The 20,739-nt window shown below is 64.9% G+C and overlaps 1 protein-coding gene across 6 annotated transcripts in view; it reads right to left on the bottom strand.

Annotated features, from left to right (window-relative positions):
• The window catches only part of AHDC1 (AT-hook DNA binding motif containing 1), a 50,761-nt gene extending 35,163 nt beyond the window's left edge, over positions 1 to 15,598 (bottom strand). For 2 of the 6 annotated variants that reach the window (XR_005952677.1, XM_041404670.1), the window contains exon 1: positions 14,851 to 15,117. Coding sequence is in view for 1 of the 6 variants with exons in the window: in XM_041404670.1 (XP_041260604.1) it covers positions 14,851 to 14,986 (136 nt within the window). In the remaining 5 variants the exon portion in view is untranslated. The other 4 variants (XM_041404673.1, XM_041404674.1, XM_041404675.1 and 1 more) reach the window with 4 other exon arrangements.
• Positions 15,599 to 20,739: the final 5,141 nt, after the last annotated feature.

The raw sequence follows: 20,739 nt of genomic DNA, 5'->3' as shown, positions 1-20,739 counted from the left end.
GCCCAAAACAAGCTCCGACACGGAGAGGAATGGCGAGAGCAGGGATGCTGGGGGCGGGCAGGAGGGGCTGGGGAGGGCCGGGGAGGGGGAAAGGGGGAGACAGAAGGAGGGAGAGAAAAGAGAAGAGGCAGAAATAACAGCATCTGAAACTCTGCCTGCTGGAGGCTAATTGGTTCCGGCACAGCCTGGTTTGTTTGGCAATGTTTCCTCTAATCCTTCAGGCTCCGCGTTCCCGGCCCCAGGGACATGGGGACATCTCGACACCCGGCCAGCGCCACTGCGGCACTCCCAGCTTGGACCCCCTCCCGCTCGCGGATGCAGAAGGATGATGCTGCGACCGGCTCTGCCCACCCCGGGGTGCCCCGAGGCTCTGCACTCCCAGCAGAATCCTCCGAGGCTCTGCGCTCCCAGCCCCAGGGACACGGAGACATCTCAACGCCCAGCCGATGCCTCTGTGGCACTGCTGGCTTGGATCCCTCTCCCAGCCTGGGATGCTGAGGGGTGATGCTGGGACCACCCTGGAGTCCTCCTGGGGCTGCACCCTGCCGTGGCGACACCCTGGGAATGGGATCTGCGGTGACACCCTGGGGATGGGGTCCCCTTGCGCAGCGCTGGGCGCAGGGATGCTCAGAGGGCTGGGGCGGCAGAGGGGAGGGAGGGGAAGGGAGGGGAAGGGAAGGGAAGGGAGGAGAAGCGGGGGGGCCCCACGGCCCAGCATGGCCGAGCCAGAGCACTAGCCAAGAGTCGGCAGCTTTGTTCCAGGTGCCGGCTCCCTTTTTTTCATTAGGCTAATGGGATGCGGATGCATTATTCCATTCCACATGCTGCTAATGAACCACTCAGGCCAGTGCATTTGCATTAATGTGCAAAGCACTGGAGGAGGGTGGAGTGGCTGCATCTGGCCAAGGCTGACCTTCCCTGCACCGCCCAGCCTCCCCAGGCCGCGCTGCGCTCCCACCACTCTCCCAGCACCCCACCGGACCCAGGAACTCCTGGGGATGGCTCCGAGCCACATTCCAGGACACCAGGACACTGAGCCACCTCATACTTGCCGCCCACGTTGTCCTCTTGCCTGGACCGTGCCTGGCCAACTCCACCACCCCTTCCCATATGGATCATGGATGACGCCCCCCTGCCAGCACCCCTCTCTGTCCCCTGTCCCCAGAGCACAAGTGGCCGCAGCATTCCTCCTGCACTCTTCACTGCTCCCAAAAAGCAATCGCTCCCGCCTCCTGCACGGAAACCTGCTCGGCTCGTCCCTCCTCCCTGGTTACTTGTACTGGGACCTCCCAGCACCACCCCAGAGCTCCCTTCCAGCAGCTCAGGGGAGCGGGGGGCCCTCTCCCAAGAGCCCCCCCGCCCCGGAGCTGGCAGGCAGCGCCGGGCGCGGGCGTCACTGGAGCCCTTGGGTTGTTTGTTACGGCTCCCAACTGCCTCTGTCCCCGGAGAGGTTTCGAAGGCGAGTGACCCACGAACTGGAATGCGCAAAGCCTCCAGCAAACAGAGCCAGCTGCCTGCGCCCGCGCAGGGGGGGTGGTGAGGGGAGAGCAGCCGGCCCCGGCACGGCACGGCACGGCCCCGACACAACTGCACAGCCCCGATGCCCTCCCAAAGCGGGCAGCCACCTGGCTGAGGTGAGATAAGAGCAGCCCATTGGTCTTGTCAAGTCCCCGGTGTCACCAGCTACCGCCAAGGTCCCCAGGCCCCCATGTCCCACTTCCTCCCTTCCTCCCAGCCTGTTACTTGGCAGCACACGGCTCCCAGAGCTGTGCTGGGATCGTGCTTCGCCCCTCGCCTGTCTGCAAGACACGAGTCATGGGTGGCCGAAGGACCTTTAGGACGTGGGACAGCACAGCGGCAGCGCCACACCCCCGGCCTTGGTCTTTGCCCCCTCCCCAGGTGCTGGAGGGCTCCCGTTGGAATCAGGGTGAGCAGAGCTCTGCTTGCCCCGGGCGGGCACGGCAGGGGCTCAGCAGCTCCGTGCCCGGCGAGCGCGCGAAGCCCCCGCACGGGAGCGCGTGCACGCGGGTGTCTGGGTCTGTCACAGCCCGGTGAGCAAGTTAATCTCAGGCTCCCTGACACGTGGAATAAAATCGCGATCCCATAATGGAATTCATTCGTCTTCCTGTCCAGGCAAAGAACAAGCCCTCCACTGCCCGCTGGGGCTGGGGCTGGGCCAGGCCAAGGTGGCCAGTGCCCAGCTCCCAGCTGGGGGTCCCTGCTGCGCCCACCCTCCTCCCTGCCACGGGACCAGACTGGCACCAGAGCGATGTTCCTGTGAGCGCAGACCCAGGAAGGTGCCAAACGCTGGGTGCTGCTAAGTGTTCCCTTCCCAGGGGACATCAGCCACGTCTGCGGGGGCAGCTGGGGTCACCAAGGAGGGTTCAACCCCCCAGGGTGATCCGGGGTCCTGTCGTGCTGGAGGGCAGGCACAGCACTCATGAGGGGGGAAAGGGAAACTGAGGCAGGCGGCGGTTTCGGGAAAGGGCAATCCAGGTGGCATGAAGGGGACAGGGGAAGATGTCCTTCTGTCCTTGTGTCTTTCTGTCCCTGCTGCTCCACTGCAAGTGCCTTGGCCAGGCCTGGTTCAGAGGACCCATCCCAGGGACTCTGCAGGGCTGGCACCAGCTGGGGCACCCATGGGGGACCCCAGCACATCCCCAGGGACTGCCTCATCCACAGCCATGGGTACAAGTAACGGGGAAAACCTCAGGAGTCTGGGCAGGGCAGGAGGGCACAGGGTTGCCATGCTGCTCTGTGCCTCATTTCCCTCTGGCACCCACGCTGAGGCCACCCCCAGGCAGGAAGGTGGCCCTGCGGCCAGCAGAAGAGGAGGAGGAGGCATAGGAGGAGGAGAAGGAGGAGAAGGAGGAGGAGGAGGAGAAGGAGGAGGGCTGCTCCTTCTTGGGCACACAAAGCCCCTTTCATGGGGCTGAGTTTGGATTTCCTCTGCCAGCCCAGCACCTCGCTCCCTCCTGCCCCGTCAGCAACGCTGTGGTCAGAGTGGGAAGCTTGGTGGTGGGACACCTGGGGGGACACAGGGACCTTCAGGTGGCTTCATCCCCCACCCTGACCATCCCCATGATTTTCGCCTCCTGTCAGCTTTTAATTATACCCCTAATAAAAGTCTTTTTGCAGGGGAACAGGAGCTTTGTTGCTCAGGAGCTCATCTGCTCCTGCTGCTCTTTCCTGCTTTAAGCCGTAATCCTCAGCTGGGGACACTGCAATTAGCCACCACGGAGCTGGCCACGGTGTCACCGAGGATTAGGGCTCCCTTCGGTGGGGAGCTGGGGTCCCAGCCCTCTGTGGGCTGATGGCTCTCCGCAGGATGGGGTCTCCCCACTACAGCCCCCAAAACAGGGGACAAGCTTAAGAGCCCCTCCGAGCCAGGCATCCCCCAGCTGACCTGCTCTGGGCACCCACTGCCCTGCGCCCTGCATGGCACCAGTGCCACTGGGTTTTTTGGGGTGCACGGGACCCCCACAGCCCCTCTGCCAAACCCCTGCAGTGTCCCGTGCAGACAGACCCAAGCAGGTCACCCTTCCTGGGCTCAGGTGGCTTTGCAGAGTGTGACTCTGGGGACAGCAATGGGGCTGGCAAGACAAGCAGGAGCCTCAACCCACACATGTCTGTGAGCCCTGGTGCCCATCGCCAAGGCCCCGTGCCCCCAAATGGGGCTGAAGGGGGAAACTGAGGCACAGGGCACCAGGCGCCCACCATGCACACGCTGAAGCTGCAGACAGCCTCAGTGGCACTGGTGCCTGATGCGACACTGGGGCAGTTTCAGTGGCGCGGGACCCTCGTGCACGGGGCAAAGGCCACGTCTACAGCATGGCAAGGGGGTCTCTGGACCCCTGGAAGCCCCTGGAAGGAGCCCGCGCGTGGCTCCGGGTGCCTCTCGCCAATCAGCCTCTTGCGGGGAGCGCGGGCGCTCGTTAGCAGCCGCTCATTAGGAGCCCTCGGGAGGATGAAGGTACCGGGGGCACCTGCACCTCCGTTTAATGAGCTGCCAGCACCATTAAATGGTGGAGGGGACCTCGGGCGCGGTGGGGGAGCTGTGCGGGGGCTGCCCCCACCCCGACCCCCACCCAAAGCAGGGTGTGGGTCCCTGTGCCGGCGTGGCAAAGGAGCAACCGGGCACTTGAGTTGGTGACAACTGCAAGGGCAGTGGCAGCTGCTGCCAGGGAGACCCCGAGGTCCCCACCAGCGCCCGGGGGCACCCTGGGGACTCAAACCCCCCCAAACCAGCACCCACGGGCGCTGCACAGAGAGGGTGGCCGTGCCCAGAACGGGACAGCAGTGCCAGGGCACAACAGGACCTCTGGAACCTCAAGGTGGGACCTCCCCACTCTGGGTGCCCCTAAACTGAGAAGCGGACTGGCATCCTGCCCCCCCAGGCCCTCACCCAGCACCCAGAGCCGCCAGTCCGAGCATCAAACCACAGCCTCGCCCAGCACCCAGAGGGGACCCCCTGGGGGAACCTCCCGGGGACACCCCGCACGGGCACGATGTGCGCCCACCGCAGCCCCCGTCCCGCAGGACGGCCGGGTCCCCACGCTCGCAGCCACCCGCGTGGGGCTCTCCCTCGTTAATGTTTACTCGGGTTCGTTAGCGCCAGCACATCGCCATGGCAACGCTGCAAGCTGCGCGTCGCCATCCGCGCCACTGTCGTGAGGCTTGGGGACGTCCCCACGCGTGGGGTCACCGCGGGCATCCACCACCGCCACCCCCCGCGCCGGGAGTGTGGGGCTGGGGGACGGGGTGGGGAGCAGGGGGACGGGGACACACCGGGGTTCGCCACCTCCCCGCCGGGAGGACGCGGCTCGGTGTCACCCTGCCGGGGTGGTGGCACCCGTCCTCACCCCCAAAGCGCCGCCGCCACGCCGGGGCTGCAGGCGTGTGCGGGCACTGCCAGCGCGCCTCGGTGCTGCATTATTTATAAACCGGAGGAGCAGAGGGCTCGGCAGCAGCTGCAGAGCCCTTGCGGGCCACCCTGCCCGGCGTCACGCAGCCACCGAGCCCCCTGGCACGGTGGCACCGCAGCCCCGGCAGCCGGGAGGGACGGCAGGGACGAGGCTGCCTGTGGGGCTGGCAGAGCCACGGGGCGCCCAGATGTCACCCTGGCGTCCCCTTGGACGTGGCGGGCGGCTGGGGCAGCACGTGGGGATGTCTGGTGTGTCCCTGTGTCCCCTGCTCTGGCACAGCACCCCAGCCTCAGCCTTCCTACTGCCACCCCAACCTGCTCCTGGCACCACCTCCCTCCTGCCACCTCAGCCTCCTTCCTGTCCCCCCAGCCTGCTCCTGCCACTCACGGCCTCCCTGCAGGGGTGGTGGCAGCAGAGGGGTGTCCCCGTGCCAGCCCCCCCCGGCACATGGGCGAGCACCGGCAGGAGGATGTGGCCCCAGCATTCTCTCCCACCATGGGCTCTCTTGGCTACGGCAAACAGGTTTTCCTTAAGCTTTGCAGAATCCACCCACCTCCTCCCCCCCTACGAGTCCCACCTCCAGGCTGATGGGGAGAAGGAAGGAGGGGGGTGAAAGGCTGAATTGGGGCTTTTAATTTTTCATTATTAATTTCCCATCGACGCCGAGAGGCACCGGGGCTCTCTGAGCCGCCCCCAGCATCGCCCCCCGCGCTCTCCCGGAGCTCTGCACCGGCTGAAGCCGAGCCAGGCTGCCGATAGGATTAATTCTGCATGACTGCCCATCTCCGCGGGGGGATCTAAGACCCTCAGGCCTGCAGCAATCTTTAAAATTCCTCCAGCCCAACTTAATTCCCTCTTCCTGCAGAGCTGGCGCATCTGCTGCAGTCAGGCACGGAGAGAAGGAGACGGAGGGAGAGGGGGGGACGACGGGCACCCAGCACCGCCGGCGGCTCCGGCGCCAGGCGGTGGCCCTGCCGTGGTGGTCGTGGTCCTGCCTTGTCACTGTGGGGTCACCCAAAGCCACGCCAGTCACCCATCCCATCCCTGTGGGTGGTTTGTACTGGGGATGGGGGAAACTGAGTCAGACTGGGGCAGCCCTGGGTGAAGGGTTCCCCCTGTTTCCCCCTAGACAGGGGATAGACACAGCCCCCTAAACTGTTGTCACCCCTCTGTCCCTGCTGGGACTCCCCAAAGCAGGAGATTGATGCAAAAATGGGTTTTTTTCATCACCTATGAGCCCTGCCTCTCCAAGCAGGTCTCACTCAGTCCCCCCCAGACCACTCTCACCTTCCACTGTCCCAAAGGACAGACTCCCAGGGTCGAACATCCCCTGGGAGCATTCAGGGCTCAAGATTCCCTGGATCTGAGGATGGCTCATTAGAAACAGAGCTACTGCTAGGGAAAAGCAGCGCGGGGGAACAGCCTCCCCTCCTCAGCCAGAGGACAAGCACCCAGTGTCCCCCGGAGGCCTCCCACACTCATCCTCACCCCCGAGGGACGCCCTGCTCGTTCAGCCACCTCGGGACAGCGTCAGGACCAGGAGCCCGGCCAGGCTGGGGGGCTCTCCCCCCCAGCCCCCGCCATGCACCGCGGCAGCCTGGGGACGGTGGCGTGTCCCCGCGCTTTGAAGGCTCAGCCTCCGCCACGCCGAGGCTGGCAGCCGGCGGGCAGAGCTAACCTTCAGGGCGCGATGGGGACGGGCACGGCAGCATGGAGGGAGGGATGGAAACGGCCACCGTGCTCCAAAGCCTGCTGCGCCCACCATCCCCCCAGCACCCTGGCCGCCTTCCCGCCGTGCTGGCACAGCTGGATCCAGCAGAACCATCCCTTTTGCCTTCTTGCCTCCAAGTTGCCCAGCTCACCAGGCAGCTGAGGAGCGCAGCCCAGCCCAGCTGCTGGCGGAGCTGCGGATACATGCATTTAAATCACTTATATCTTTACTTTCTCCTGCGCTGGCTGTGAGATGGGCTTTTTTTTGCATGCGTAATTAGGGGGTGGAACAGATGGCGGAGGGTTCGTTTAAAGTAATGCATCCATTAAAATAACCTTCGCTGTCGGGGACTGCGCTCCGACAGGGGCCTGTTTCACCGGCGGGGGTGGGGGGGGGGCTTTGTTTGGTGAGGAGGGGGGTGTTGGACTTTGGGAAGGGGGACAGAGCGCACATTCCCTGTGGGATGCATCATCCTGGATCACGGGATGAAGGATACACCAACCTGTGCTGTCACGAGAGAGCCGGGGCCAAACTACGATCAAACTGGGGGCAAACTGGAATGGAACTGGTACTCTTCAGGGCTCGGTTTCCATGGCAATGAGATGGCAGTGAGATGGTGGGGATGCAAAACCCGGGTTGGGGAGGATGCCAACAGTTCTTGAGGCAGGCTGAGTGCTCGTGGGTACCCTGGGGTACCCTGTCCAGAGCTGCCCCCCACGGGGACTGTGCCCACCTCTGTCCCCCACCCACCACAGAACCCAAAATACGCCTGAGCAGGGCATTGCCACGCAGCACCAGCCGTCTCTCCTGTTTCAAACCCCAGGTTCCTGGGAGAGGCAGGAGGGCTTTGTTCAGGCACCGGAGGAGCGGAGGCCAGAGAAAGCAGGAGTGCCCTGCCAGCTCTTGTGTTTCACTCCCAAGGAATGCCGGGGAGGGGAGGGGAACGCTGCTCCCCGCCTTCCCGCCCTGCTGGGCGCCCAGCCTGGCTGCAGGGTGCTGAGGCTGGGAGGAAGAGGAGGGATGAAGGATGGGGAGGCGGGCGTCGCGCGGAGCCACCACGTGCAGCCGGGGCTGGCAGCGGGTGGGCTGGGGAGGGGGGGACACGCGGTGACACACAGCCGGGGTGACACGGTGATGCCAAGCGCTGCCTCGGCTGGAGCGGATAATTCCGAGCAAGAGCTGCTGAGCAAATATCACACCGCTCTCTGGAAGGAGAGGAGGAGCACCCACTAAAGGAAAGGAGGGGTACCCACTGGATTTGGGGAGTCCAGAGAGGCCAGGGAAGAGGATGGGGAAGGGTGAGAGCAGCAGTGGTGCCAGAGCCACCCAAGCGTGTTCAAATATTTAGTGTGCACTTGCGAAGGTGCTTCTGCTGCCTTTAGGGCATCGCTGCTTTGGAAGCATCAGAGAGGTGGGAACTGGGGGGATGGGGAGCAAATGCCAGGGATGTGCTGCAGGGGGGTCTTTCTTTTCCAGCTGTGCTGGGAGGGCCGAGGCTCAGGAGCCCAGGAAAGGCTGGGGTAAGCTCAGCTTTGCCCTGAGCCTGGCCCCTGCCTCGTTATCCTATCCCTGGCCACAGCTCCCAGAGCCCATGGGACATCCCTCCATCCTCCTCCTCTTCCTCCAGCCCCATGAGCCTCGCTGGTTCCCCACATTCCTGCTCAATGGCACCCTCGGGTGTCCCCAAGCACTGTCATGGCCTGGGGGACAGCTGGTGGCTCTGGCAATGTGGCAGTGACATCTACAGCAGCAGTGCAGTGCCGAGGGCGGCGATGTCAGGTGCTGGGGCAAGGGACCAAGGGGACATGTGGGACAGCAGGGCTTGATGGGGACCACTGGAGAGGTGCCAGCAGCCAAGAGGGGATCATGGCAGGACATGAATCATGGGGTGACAGAGGTCCCCAGGCCAGCAAGGTCCCCAGGCTCTCCCTTTTGATCTCCCCCACCCCACACATGCACCAAGGAGCAGCTGCTGTGCTGGCAGAAGGAGGGACGCTGGGTTTTGCCCCATTCCCACATCGTCCTCCAGCCACCAAACCCCTGCCCCACCACCCCCACTCCCGCTCGCTGATCCGAAATTCCCCCTGCTCCTCTCACCTGCCATCACCTCCCCATCAAATGCCAGAGCCTCCCTTTGCCTCTCTGGGTGTTCCCTGAGCTCCCTTTGGTGCACCCCAGCACAGTGAGCTCTTCTCACTCCCCGGCCAGCAATCCGCCGGGAAAAACCGGTCCCAAAAACCTTCCCCACATCCGCGCCAGCTCTGCGGGTCTGGGGGGGCCGCGGCTGGCCCCCTGCTCGCCAAGAACAATAGCGCCTTGTTCCAGCCCGGCTCCGTGCTCTCCTCCCTGGGCAAAGCCCTGGCCACTCTCACCTCTACGTTCCTCTCGCTGTTTCCCAGCTCCCTCCTGCCAAATCCCCGTTCCCGAGTGCTTCTCCTCCCCGCGGGTCCATATTAAGCTACATTCTCCTTTCAGCTGGGTGGAAAACAGCAGTAATAACCATGTGGAGAGAGCCGTGCCCCCCACCTCCACTTCCCTCCCACTTTGGGGTTCAAATTTCATTTCAGCAAAAAAGCTTCCCCCGCCTCCAATTTCTTCCCCCAAACCGAGTCGCTGTCGTCGCGTCTGATCTCGGCAGGGGCCGTATGGATGCTCAGCTCCTCCTGGTTCAGGATCTGCTGCCAATCTGGACCTCGCAAACTGGTTCTCACACAGCTCCCGCGTAGCACCTCCCTCCCAGCAGTTATTGTCCCTCCTCAGCCACCCCAACCCAGCTCACTCTCCTGCCACCCTGCTCTCTTGTCACCCTTCCATCCTGTTTCGATGCCACCCTGCTCCTCTGTCACCCTGCTCCACTGTCACCCTGCTCCTCTGTCACCCTGCTCCACTGCCATCCTCGTTCCCTGCCACCCTGCTCTCTGCCACCCCTCTCCCATGGCACCTTGTTCTCCTGCTCCGCCTCCATCCCATTCCCTGCCCCCCTGATCCACTGTCACCCTGCTATCCCATTCCCCTGTGACCCTCCACTCCCTGTCCCCCTGTTTTGTTGTCACCACGCTCCATGTCACCCTGCCCTTCTGTCACCCCACTCCCAACGCCATCCCCGCTCCCTGTGCCATTCGTGGTGCTCCACAGGGTGCTCGTGCCCCTGCTTCTGCTGGGCACATCCAAACCAAACCAAACCAAACCAAACCAAACCAAACCAAACCAAACTGCCGACTTCACCAGGCAAGATTTATTCCTGGCGTTTTCCCGGGGGGCCAGCGGGGCTGGCAGCTGGCAGGGAGCAGAGCGTCCCTGCTGCCTCCAGCCCAGCAGCCTCCCTCTTTCCTGCAGCTGAGGAGCTCGTCTCCCTCGCCCAAGGCGCTCCATCCTCCTCCAGATATTTTAGGCCCAGGTTTTGCAAGGAATGTTCAGGCGCTGAGCCCAAGCCGATGCGCTGAAGTCAGCAGGAGGCGAAGAGGGAAGAGGAAAGAGGGAAGAGAGAAGAAGGGAGAGTGCGTGGGGCTGGAGGCCCTGGAGGCGGCAGCAGCAGCTGAGGGATGGGATGGGATGGGATGGGATGGGATGGGATGGGATGGGATGGGATGGGATGGCATGGCATGGCATGGTGTGGCATGGCATGGTGCTCCCTCTGCCTGGAGCTGGTTTAGCAGTGGGAAGGGCAGAGGATTGGAGCTGGAGGATGCCAGAAGTGCTCCCCTCTCCCCCTGAGCTGGTTTAGCAGTGGGAAGGGCAGAGGATTGGAGCTGGAGGATGCCAGAAGTGCTCCCCTCTCCCCCTGAGCTGGTTTAGCAGTGGGAAGGGCAGAGGATTGGAGCTGGAGGATGCCAGAAGTGCTCCCCTCTCCCCAATTGGATCAATACCACATTCTGCCTCTCCTCTGTCTCCCCGCACTGTGCCAGGCCAGGCTGCACCAACGCTCTCCCTCCAGCATGTCATGGGGTTTGGAATGGGAAGGGGGATGCCCAACACTGTCAGTCCCTGTCACTGGGGAGGGGAAGGAGGTATTTTTGCCAGGGTGGTGTGTCCTCTGCAAGCACCTGCCCAGACCCACCTTAGCACCCAGGGTCTGCAAGCCAGCCTCATCCCTGTACATCAATCCTTGCCTGCACACCAAACCCTCCCTGTGCACATCAATACTTGCTTCTCTACCAAACCCTGCCTGCAAACGAAACTCTGCCCATGCACACCAAACCCTGCCCTGTACACCAAATTACCTGCACAGCAAACCCTGCCAGCACACCAAGCTCTACCTGCACACCAAACCCTTCCTGCACACACCAATCCCTGCTGCACACACCAAACCCTGTCCACACACCAAACCTTGTCCACACACCCTACCTGCACACCAAACCCTTCCTGCACACACCAAACCCTGTCCACACACCCTACCTGCACACCAAACCCTTCCTGCACACACCAAACCCTGTCCACACACCCTACCTGCACACCAAACCCTTCCTGCACGCCCCAAACCCTTCCTGCACACCCCAAACCCTTCCTGCACGCCCCAAACCCTGCTGCACAGCCAACACTCCGACGCTGCCCATGCACGTGCCGACACCTCCCCCTCACCCTCCCCTTCCTGCTGCACCCCCTGACCCCCGGCCTGGCCCCAAACACCCTTCACCTGCCCCCCACCGGCACGGAGCATCACCCCCTGAGCCCGCAGCGCCGAGGGAGTCCCCGCACACGCCAGCCCTGTCACGGCCCCGCTGGCACGGCGCGGCCGGCGTGCTCCGACAGGTGAGCCCCCGGGGCAGCGTTCCTGCCTGGGCCGGCAACTGTCCCCACCGGGCAGCCGGTTTGCCGGCGTGTTCCTTCCCAGCACGTCCCTCCCTCCTTCCTCCACATCCAGCCTCTCTCGGCCGGCGAAAGGGGGGAGCCGACAGATTTTAATGAGCTCCCCGGAGGCATCGCTCCGCACCCCCCATCCTCCCGCCTCTTCCCGCGCCCGGGAACCGATGCTCTGAAACACAACCCTCGGTGGCAAGCCTGGAAAAAAACCACAGGGCACATTTCCCCCCGCCTTTTCCCTTCCCTCCTCGCCTCCCCCAGCTTTTTTTTGCTCTCCTGCCGATGCCAAAGACCCAGCCGGGCTCTTGTGCTTTCACTCGCAGCTGCAGCTGCCGATTTTCGCTGTAAGCCCTTGTGCCTAGAAGGCCCAGAGCGAGGGATTCTGGGACGCGGTGATTGAAGACAGCACCAGCACGGAGACCATTGCTCAGACTTTCCCTGTCTGTCGCCCCAACGCTCAACCCACAGAGAGGGAGGGAAAGGAGAAAAAAAAAAAAAAAAAGAAAGAAAGATGGAGAAGGGAAAAAAAAACCCCCACCGGACTGGCGCTCGCCCCTTCCCACCCACGCCGTGAGCGCGCTCTGCTGTGCCAGCACTGAGCACAGGGCAGGCAGCATGGCATGGGGTGGGCCCCCAGCCCTGTGACACCCCGGTGAACTCCGAATCCAGCACCAAATCCCACCAGAAGTGCGCTGGATCCCTCCCACTGCTCAGCCCACTGTACATCACCCTAAAAACTCCCAGTGGGGAGCTAAGCACAGCCCGGTTATTTCCCTTTTGTGTTATTTTTAAGGAAAATAATAACAAGGCAGCTTTCGAGCCACTGTCTGCAGCACAAGGTGAATGTTGGGGTGTGGGTGCGAGGGGTGGTGACAAATGAGCACGATGCCAGGTCCTCGTGGGAAGCTGAACGCTCACCACAGCACTGGGGCTGCCAGGATGTGCCCCAGAGCCAAGCAAACCCCCTGGGAACAGTCACCATGTCCCCACTACACGCAGAACCCCCTGAGGAACAAGGTCCCCAGCACCCTGGGTGTTCAGGCATGCCTGGGAAGGTCCCACAGGATCAAATCCCTGCCCTCCAGCAGCATGGGGCCAGGGCACGGCTCAGCATGTGCCCCGAGGCAGAGCGGGAACAGCTCCAGCCGGGATGGACGGATGGATGGACAGACAGACACGCGGTGGGGACAGAGGGAAGCAGGCTGTGACCCCAGGCACCCCTGTGCCGGCCAGAGGAGGGGGTGTGCTGAGCATCTCGTGGCCAGCTGAGCCCTCGCATCCCAAAACCCTCCCCCGGCACCAGCGGCTCCCCGAGGAGCGCACGGCGCATCCCAGCCCCGAAGTTCGGCGGGCAGTGGGGCGGGGAGGGGACGGCCGTGGGGGAGGACACACATCTGCGGCGCATTCAGGGGCCATCCCGCATCCGGGCAGCCCGGCCACAGCCCAGCATCCAGCCGGCCGGCCCCAGGGGGGGAACGCTGCCATATCACCAGGCAAAAATCCCCCCCACATCCCTCCCGCTCCTGTTACCGAGCCCGGAAGAAGGAAACAGCCCTCCCCACCGCTGCCCTGTTTACCAAGAGCTGGTTCCAAGCACTCGGGAGAATAGCAGGAGCATTTCAAGGCCCTGTTTCCACTCGGCTGACACACACTATTTATAGAAGCCCACAATTCTCCCAGAGCTTTCCTCGGGATCTCAGCAGAAATAGCCTGCCCCGGGTCTCTGCTGCCTCCTCTAAGGAGGCCAGGGCAGCGCCAGCCCCCCCAGGCTTCCCGTAACCTTCCACGGGCTTCCATGGCCTCTCCTCCGCCGGCCGCCCCGCTCCGGGGATGTCCTTGGCTACCCGCGGTGCCAGCCCCTCTCCCCCAGCCCAAATCCACCTCCTGCCCGGCCGCCTCCCGGCGGCGGCTCCGGCCGGTGCCCGGTGCCCGGTGCCCGCTGCCCGGTGCCCGGTGCCCGGGGCCCGCTGCCCGCTGCCCGGTGCCCGCTGCCCGGTGCCCGGTGCCCGGGAGGGAGCCGGGCTGGGGCCGGCGGGCTGGAGGGGGACACGCCAACAGCCGGGCCAAAGCCACCTCCCGCCTGACTGCATCGGAGCGCGCAGAGCCCCGGGGGACTCGCACCGGGGATGGAGTTGGCCTATTCAGGTTACAGAGACATGGCAGAGCGGAATTTGGCGCCGCGCCATCCCTTCTCCAGCCCCCCCCTCCGCCCTCCTCTTCCACCCCCCGCTCCCCACCACCACCACCACCCTCCCCTGCAAATTCCACAGCCCAGCAGGAGAAGCCAGTGTAAGGGGACACCTGGGGGGGCGAGGAAAGGGGGAGAGGCTTGGGAGGGGGGCCTCGATTCCGACCACGGGGCCCCGATTTGGACCACGCGCCCCCGACTCAGAGCACGCCGGCAGCAGGGTGGGAAGGAGAGCGGGGCAGGATCCGTGCCCGGCGCCCCGGGGGTTCGCCTCTGCTCTCTGTCACGCCAGGATAAATCTGGAGTGACTCCACGGCGCGCTGTGGCACACAATGAGCTCACCCCGCTGCTTTTGGGGGGCTCTGCTGGCGGCCGCGGGCTGGGTGCACGAGGCCACCTGGCCGGGGGCACGGCCACGTCGTCCCCCCAGCACACAAACAAGCGGGGACTCAGGTGTCTCCACCTGCGTCGGGCCTTGGGGACATCAAACACAGAGGGGCTGGCGTCAGCGTGACCCCGTGGGGTGACTCCAGCCCCCGCCAAAGCCACCGCGGTCCCCCGTGGTCCCTGTCGCAAGCACCGAGGGGCCGCGCGGGGGGGGGGGGGGGGGGGGGGGGGTGGGGGTAAATCAGCTGATCGATAAAAACAAATCAGAGGGGGGATGACAGGCACGGGAGTAACAACCGCTCGGCGAGCCCCGCGCCGCGGACCGCGCAACTTCACCGACGGGGCTGGGGGAGCCCCCCGCACGCCCCTCGCCCCGCAGCCTCCCGGGGGTGCCCCCGCGGGGCAGCCGCCGCTCCCCCGAGCCGGCCTGCCGGGGGAGGGGGCGGCAGGCTGTGCCCCGGGGGGTCCCCGTGCTCTCCGGGGAGCCCCCCGCGCCCCCCGCGCCGCTGACAGGCTCTGCCTTCTAGTGGCCGGAGCCGGCTCTGACAGCTGTCACTCACCGCTCGCACCCGGGGGGGCACGGCCGGGGGGTGTCCGGGGGGAGGCGGCCGAACTGGCGGCGATGGCAGCCCCCGCGCCTTGGGGGGCTCGCCCCGGGCCCCCCGCGCCCGCACGCCCCTCCCCACCACAAGTGCCATTAAACTCCGGCAATTTGGCACCAACTCGCCGCGCAACTTCAGCGGCCCCCTGCCCCCCCCCCCGCTCTGCCCAAAGGGGGTGTCCCGCGTGTCCTCCCCCCCTCCCAGCCCCACACAAAGGCGGGGGTCCCCGGTACTCACCCGCCGGCTCCTGCGCTCCGCGCCCCTCGGAGCCCGCCCGCTTGGGGAGGCTCCTGCCGCCCGCCGGGGCTGCGTCCTGACCGGCCGCGGGGGTCCCGGAGCCCTCGGCACCGCTCGCCACCTTCAACGAGAGCATTTCCAGCGCCTCCTGCTCACATTCTCCCCAGGCAACTCCGCTCCTGCCAGCCCGCCCCCTCCTCCGTCCCCTGCCTGCTCTTTCCTCCTTCCCTCTCCCCCCCTCCACCCCTCTATTTTATTTTTTCCGGGATTTTCTCTCCCCTCTACCGCTTAGCTTATTTTTTTCCCCCTTTTTTTTCCTTTTTTTTTTTTTTTTCTCCCCCTTTTTTTCCCCTTTTTTTCCCCCTTTTTTTCCTCCTCTTTTTTTTCTCCCCCCCCCCTTCGCCTCTCACACACACACAAAAGGCAGCGGAGCGGGAGGCGGAGGGGAACCGACCTCCCCTCTGCGCCTCCGCCGCTCGCCGCCTGCGGAAAGCAAAGAAAGACACAGCGCAGCAGAGCCCTGGCTTGCCGCTGCCTCCCCCCTTCCTCCTCCTCCTCCTCCTCCTCCTCCTCCCTCCTCCTCCTCCTCCTCCTCCACCACCACCTCCTCCCTCTCTCTTGCCTTCTGCCGCTCCCGGCTTTGTGGGGGCTGGGATAAAAGGGGGGGAGCAGAGCCGGCGGCCAGGCGCGCCCAGCCCCTCGCTCCTCTCTCCGTGCGCGGCGGGGACCGCGGCTCCGCTCCGCTCCGCTGTCAGCGGCACGGCCAGCATCCGGCACCCCGGGGAGCCGTGCAGCACCGCCGGGGCATGCCGGGCCTTGTAGTCCTTCCTTTCCCCCCCCTCTTTTTTTTCCCCTCCTTCCTTCCCCCCCGCTTCTTTCTCCTCCCAGTCGCTGCGAAGCGCGCAGGGAGGGGCGCCAATGGGCGCGCGGCGCCGAGCGCCGCTCTGGGAGGGGGGGACACTCACCGAGAGGGGACACTGTGGGGGGGACACCCCGGGGGAGGGTAACCCCCCGGGCTGCCCCCGCTCCCCGAGCTGCCGCTGGGATGCGCGGGGCGTTGCTGCCCTCTCCCGGGTTGCACCCGCACTGCGCGCCCCCTCCTCGGCGAGGCGGGCTCTGGGCACACGGCCCCCTCTCTGCAGACCCCTCCCCACAGGCTGGGGGGCACAGGTTCATCGCTGTGGCCAGGTCAGCACGCCCACACCCCCCAGGGAGCCCAGGGTGCCCCTGGAGCCAACCACATCCTTTTTTCCTTCCCCCCCCCCCCCCCCCCCCCCCCCCCCTCCTTTTTTTTTTTTTTTTTTTTAATCAAAAGCTCTATCTGAGTCCTGGCAATCTCCCTGCTGTTTGCTAACACTCTGCTCCTCCAATTTTTCGCTGTCCCCTCTTGGCCATGCGATAAAGGGAATGCCAGGAGGAAAGGTGGTGAGCAAGGCCCCTCGGGACAGCGGTGGCAGGGCAGGGAGCTGCCTCCCAACTTCCCGAGCCCCTCGTAAGCCCCCTCCCCACCGCTCCGCGGAGCATCTCCCCAGCACCAAGTCGCCGTCGCTGTTAATGTTCCCGGAGCTGGGTAGATACAATATAATTAAAGTAGATAATACCGGTGATGTTTGTTATGACATCGTGGTTTTGTGAGTGACGAGTGAAGGGTTAACTCCAGGGAATTGGGAATATTGCTTGGCTGCTAATAACACGTGAGTCATCGATGGAATAACACATGGGTGCAGGGAGAGACACAGCACCTGGCTGTGCAGCAGCCCTCTGCCTCGCCTGCGCGGGGCACGCTGGGGTTTCACGCCTGCTTTTGGATCAACAGGCAGCGAGGAAGGCATCTGAACTCCAGACACACGCTGCTCACCCCAGCCTCACTGCCAAACTGGGATGAACTGGTGAGCTGGGGTCACGCTGGAGAGCTGCCTTCCAGCTGGGACCGATTGCAGCTGGAGAGGTGTCAGCTCCGTCCCCTCCTGCCCCCAGCAGGGTCAGCGGGCTGGGTTTGGGGCTGGCTGGGCTCTGCACAGCCTGGCGAGGATGGGGAGCGGGCTGCGCTGCTCCTGGGAGCGGAGCAGAGTGCGGGCCTGGGCTCCAGCCTGGTCAGCAGAGGAATCTGCACACGCAGACAGGATCGCTGCAATTGCTGGTGGCTGAGTGAGCAACTTTGCAGGCTTCTCGTCCCCTCGCCCTGAATGTCAGCTTTGAATTTTCTTGCTATTTTTAGGGATGGTTCAAAAAAAAAAAAACCCACTGAGGAGTATCCCCTCCCTTCTCTCTTTGCAGGGCTCTGTGCCCCATGAATATTGCAGGGCTGTGGATTGCTGTACCTGTGCAGGGATGGGGGAGAGGGACGGGGCAGGGAAGAGACAGAGGTCACGCAAAACCCACGACATTGCAAGCAGAACGGGTTAGAATGTAAAAGATTTATTAATTTAATCCAAAGCATTAAAAGGTCATGTATTAATCAAAGAGATGCTTAAAACTGTCAAAATCCTTTGTCAGGTTTGAAGTGCATCTCTATAGTTATCATAAAATATATATACCAGTCTGGCACGGAGCCCCGGGCAGGGCTGGGGGAGGATGAGGAGTTAAATGAGGTGTTTGCAGTGGGATGGACCCCCCCACCTGGCCCTGCCAGACTCCCGTGGGTGCCCAGCACCCCCACACTGAGCTGGGTGCCCTGTGGGTCACCCTGCTTGTCCCCAGGCTGGGTCTGACCCCTCTCACGTCAGCCTCGTGCCCCGTGCTGCTTTGGGGGCGTGTTTGGAGTCTGACTTTGGGGTAGAGAGGTTTTGGGAGCGGGTCCCCCGCTTGTCCCCGTGGGCGCGGGTGGCTCCGGCCGTGGCCGTGGGCACCGGGCGAGCTGTGCCCACGCCACCCGTGTCACAGCTCCGAGGCTCAGCCCTGCCGGGATTTCAGCCCAGCCGGGGCGGGGGGAGGCGGGGGCGGCTCCCGGGGCCACCCGGGTCAGCCGGGCGCTGTCCCCGCCGAGTGCTGTGTCAGCAGCGGTGGCGTGGGCTTACGCTACCATCTAGCGGCTGCTCCGCCACCGCTGTCCCCGCTCCGCCCGCTCCCCCGAGCCGCCCCCTGCCCACCGCCGGCGCCAGCGGCTGCCCGGGCTCGGCCCGGGGGGCTGCGGCTGCCTGGGCTGGGCTGGGGGTGGCAGCTGTCACCCCGAAAGCCACCAGCCCCCCGGGGCGGGAGCAGGGGGTCGGGAGGCAGTGGGGTGCTGTGGGGAGAGCTGGGGGCACGGGGCCAGAGGGTGAGGAGGCAGAGGAAGGTGTTTGAGGCTTTGCTGGGATGCAGGAGCTGCCGTTGTGGGGAGCACAGTCCAGAGATGGGGTTTGGGGGTGTCGGGGGGCTTCCTGCCCCTCCAATGTCTGTGGAGAGTTGTGGCCAGCCAGGTTTTGTCTCCATAAAGGTAACTGCGGCAGAAAAGCCCGATTCATCCCCGAATTCCGGCACCGGGCTGCCCTGGAGCAGCAGCAAAACCATTCCCGATTTCTCCCAGTAAAACCATTTCCGAGCAGCCCCGTGGCCAGCAGAGCAGGGCTCCCCTGTGCCCCCTCCCCCTCGCCTGGGTTTGCCCTGTCACCCGACCATTCCACGCCCAGAAATCCTCCGTCCCCAGTCCTGCTGCTCCCCCACAGACCGCTGTCACGGATGCTGCTGCTGTCAGTGCACAGCTCTTCCCAATTATCCGTTGTTTTTCCGTGGAAAAGGGTGTCCCCTCACAGTGACTGGTGCTGAGCTGCCGGGTGACTGCAGATAAACCCGTCTGTGCCTCAGTTTCTCCTCTGAGGGGACGGTGCCTGCAGGCCTGGACCGGCAGGCTCAAGCCTGGTCAGGTCCAAGCCCACATTTTTGGCCATTTTCCACTGTTGTCTGGCCAGCGCTGCCGCGGAGACGGCTCCGCTCCAGCCCCGGGGCTCTGCGGGCTCTGCCAGCCCCTGGGGAGCGGGGCCGGGGGGCACAGGGACGAACCCCCGCCCTGCTGCGGGTGGGGACGGCTCCTTGCCGGTCCCGGGGGTCCCCACAGCCCGGGGGGCTCGGGGCCCGGGGGCGGCAGCGCGAGTGCCGGGCTCTGCAGCGCCGGCCATCTGCGGCATCCTCACGGCCGTGCCCCCGCACCGGGGGGCTCGCTGGCTCCGGACCCCCGGCAGAGCCACCCGGGCTGGGCACGGCGTGCGGGCACAGCGGGGGCACCGCGGGCATGGGGGAACCGGGGCATCGGGGCGGTGGGGCGCTGGGCTGGCTCTCGGGGCCCGGCAGGGCAGGGCAGGGCAGGGCTGGGCTGGGCTGGGCTGGGAGGGCAGGGAGGGCTGGGCAGGGCACGTCTGGGCACGGCTGGGCAGGGCAGGGCAGGGCAGCGGGGCAGGGCAGGGCTGGGAAGGGCAGGGCAGGGCTGGGCAGGGCACGGCTGGACAGGGCAGGGCAGGGCTGGGCAGATCAGCGCCGGGCAGGGCAGCGCTGGGAAGGGCAGGGCAGGGCAGGGCAGGGCAGGGCTGCTGAGCTGCTGAGTTGCTGAGCTGCTCTCCCCCCTCGGGAGCTGCTGTAGCTGCAGCGGGGCTGCAGGGACCAGCCAGCCGGGGGAGAAGGGGCCAGAGCACAGCCCCCCGAGCTCTCAGCTTTGCTCTTCCCTCCGAGCCCCCAGCGCAGGCTCTGAAGCAAACACAAGCCTGCAGCACCTTTGCAGGGGTCCTCACCTCCTTCCCCACCTCCCGGGCCCTGCTGGGAGCCGCAGGAGCTCTGTGAAGAGCAATCCTGGGCGCGGGGGCCGGCTGTGCCCACCCACAGTCGCCCTCCACCCCTGATCAATAGCGCTCAGCATTAGCAGAAAATCGATGCCCCTCCCCTGCCCAGCCTGTGGTCACCCCCTGCACAATCCTCTCAGCCCCTCACCCCTCCTGCGGCCACTGGGAGAGGGGGAGCACGGCAGGAGGGGACCAGGACGGGGGTCCCCCTCTCAGCCCCTTCACACAGGTCCCTGCAATCTCGGCCCCACATCCCCAAGAGCTTTCAGAGACAGCAAAATGGGGACACACTCTGCTGGCATGGCCACGGCTGCACAGGGGTTACCCTGGCACATCCTCTCTGACCCCCCCGCCACGGGCACTGCTGGGGACAAGGGGCCTTGCCTGGGGACGTGGAAGGGTGGCACCATTTCCACCAGGGAATGGTGGGATCGGCCCCTCTGAAGGCGTGAGCAGGCAGGGATGGGCAGGAAAGGGAAGGAACAGGGCAGGGACGGCAGGAACAGGGATGGAGCTGGGGCTGGCGCAGCTGCAGCTCAGCACACCAGAAGCACCTCTCAGTCCATTGCTCCCTGGATGGGGTTGGGGTCCCCATGGCCCCCCAGGCCAGCCCTGCTCTCTGAAACGTCCAGCTGCCTTTAAACAGGGACTTTAATTACCGGGGATGGATCAGACCCTGCCCAGCACCAGTGGGTACAAACGGGGCACTCCAACCCTGCCTCATCCCAGGCTCGTGCCTGGGTTTGGGCTGGAGTGCTCCCCTTGTCTGAAGGCTTTTTGTCCTCCTCAGTGGTGGAGGGGGACAGCACACGCCTCCCCCCAGTGTCCCCGTGGTTGTGGGGACAAGGGACACATTGTGCGGTGAGATGTGTGTGCCCCACCCAGAGGGAGAGGATTTGGGGTGCTGGGTGCGTGCCAGAGCCTGTGTGTGCCAAATACCAGGGGATGGCAGTGCCAGTGCCATGGGGTGTCCCTGCCTGTGTCCCTCAGGGCCCAGCCCCAGGCATGGGGAGGCCAGAGATGATGGGCACAGCCTGGCACCAGGGATGGGCACAGCTGGGCACCAGGGGTGGGCACAGCAGGGCACCAGGGATGGGCACAGCCTGGCACCAGGGATGGGCACAATGAGGCACCAGGGGTG

The sequence above is a fragment of the Onychostruthus taczanowskii genome, unplaced genomic scaffold (assembly GCF_017590055.1).
Source record: "Onychostruthus taczanowskii isolate IOZ18803 unplaced genomic scaffold, ASM1759005v1 scaffold218, whole genome shotgun sequence".
Lineage (NCBI taxonomy): Eukaryota > Metazoa > Chordata > Aves > Passeriformes > Passeridae > Onychostruthus > Onychostruthus taczanowskii.
Note: the sequence above shows the minus strand (reverse complement) of the source record. Positions and strands in the feature narration are given on the sequence as shown.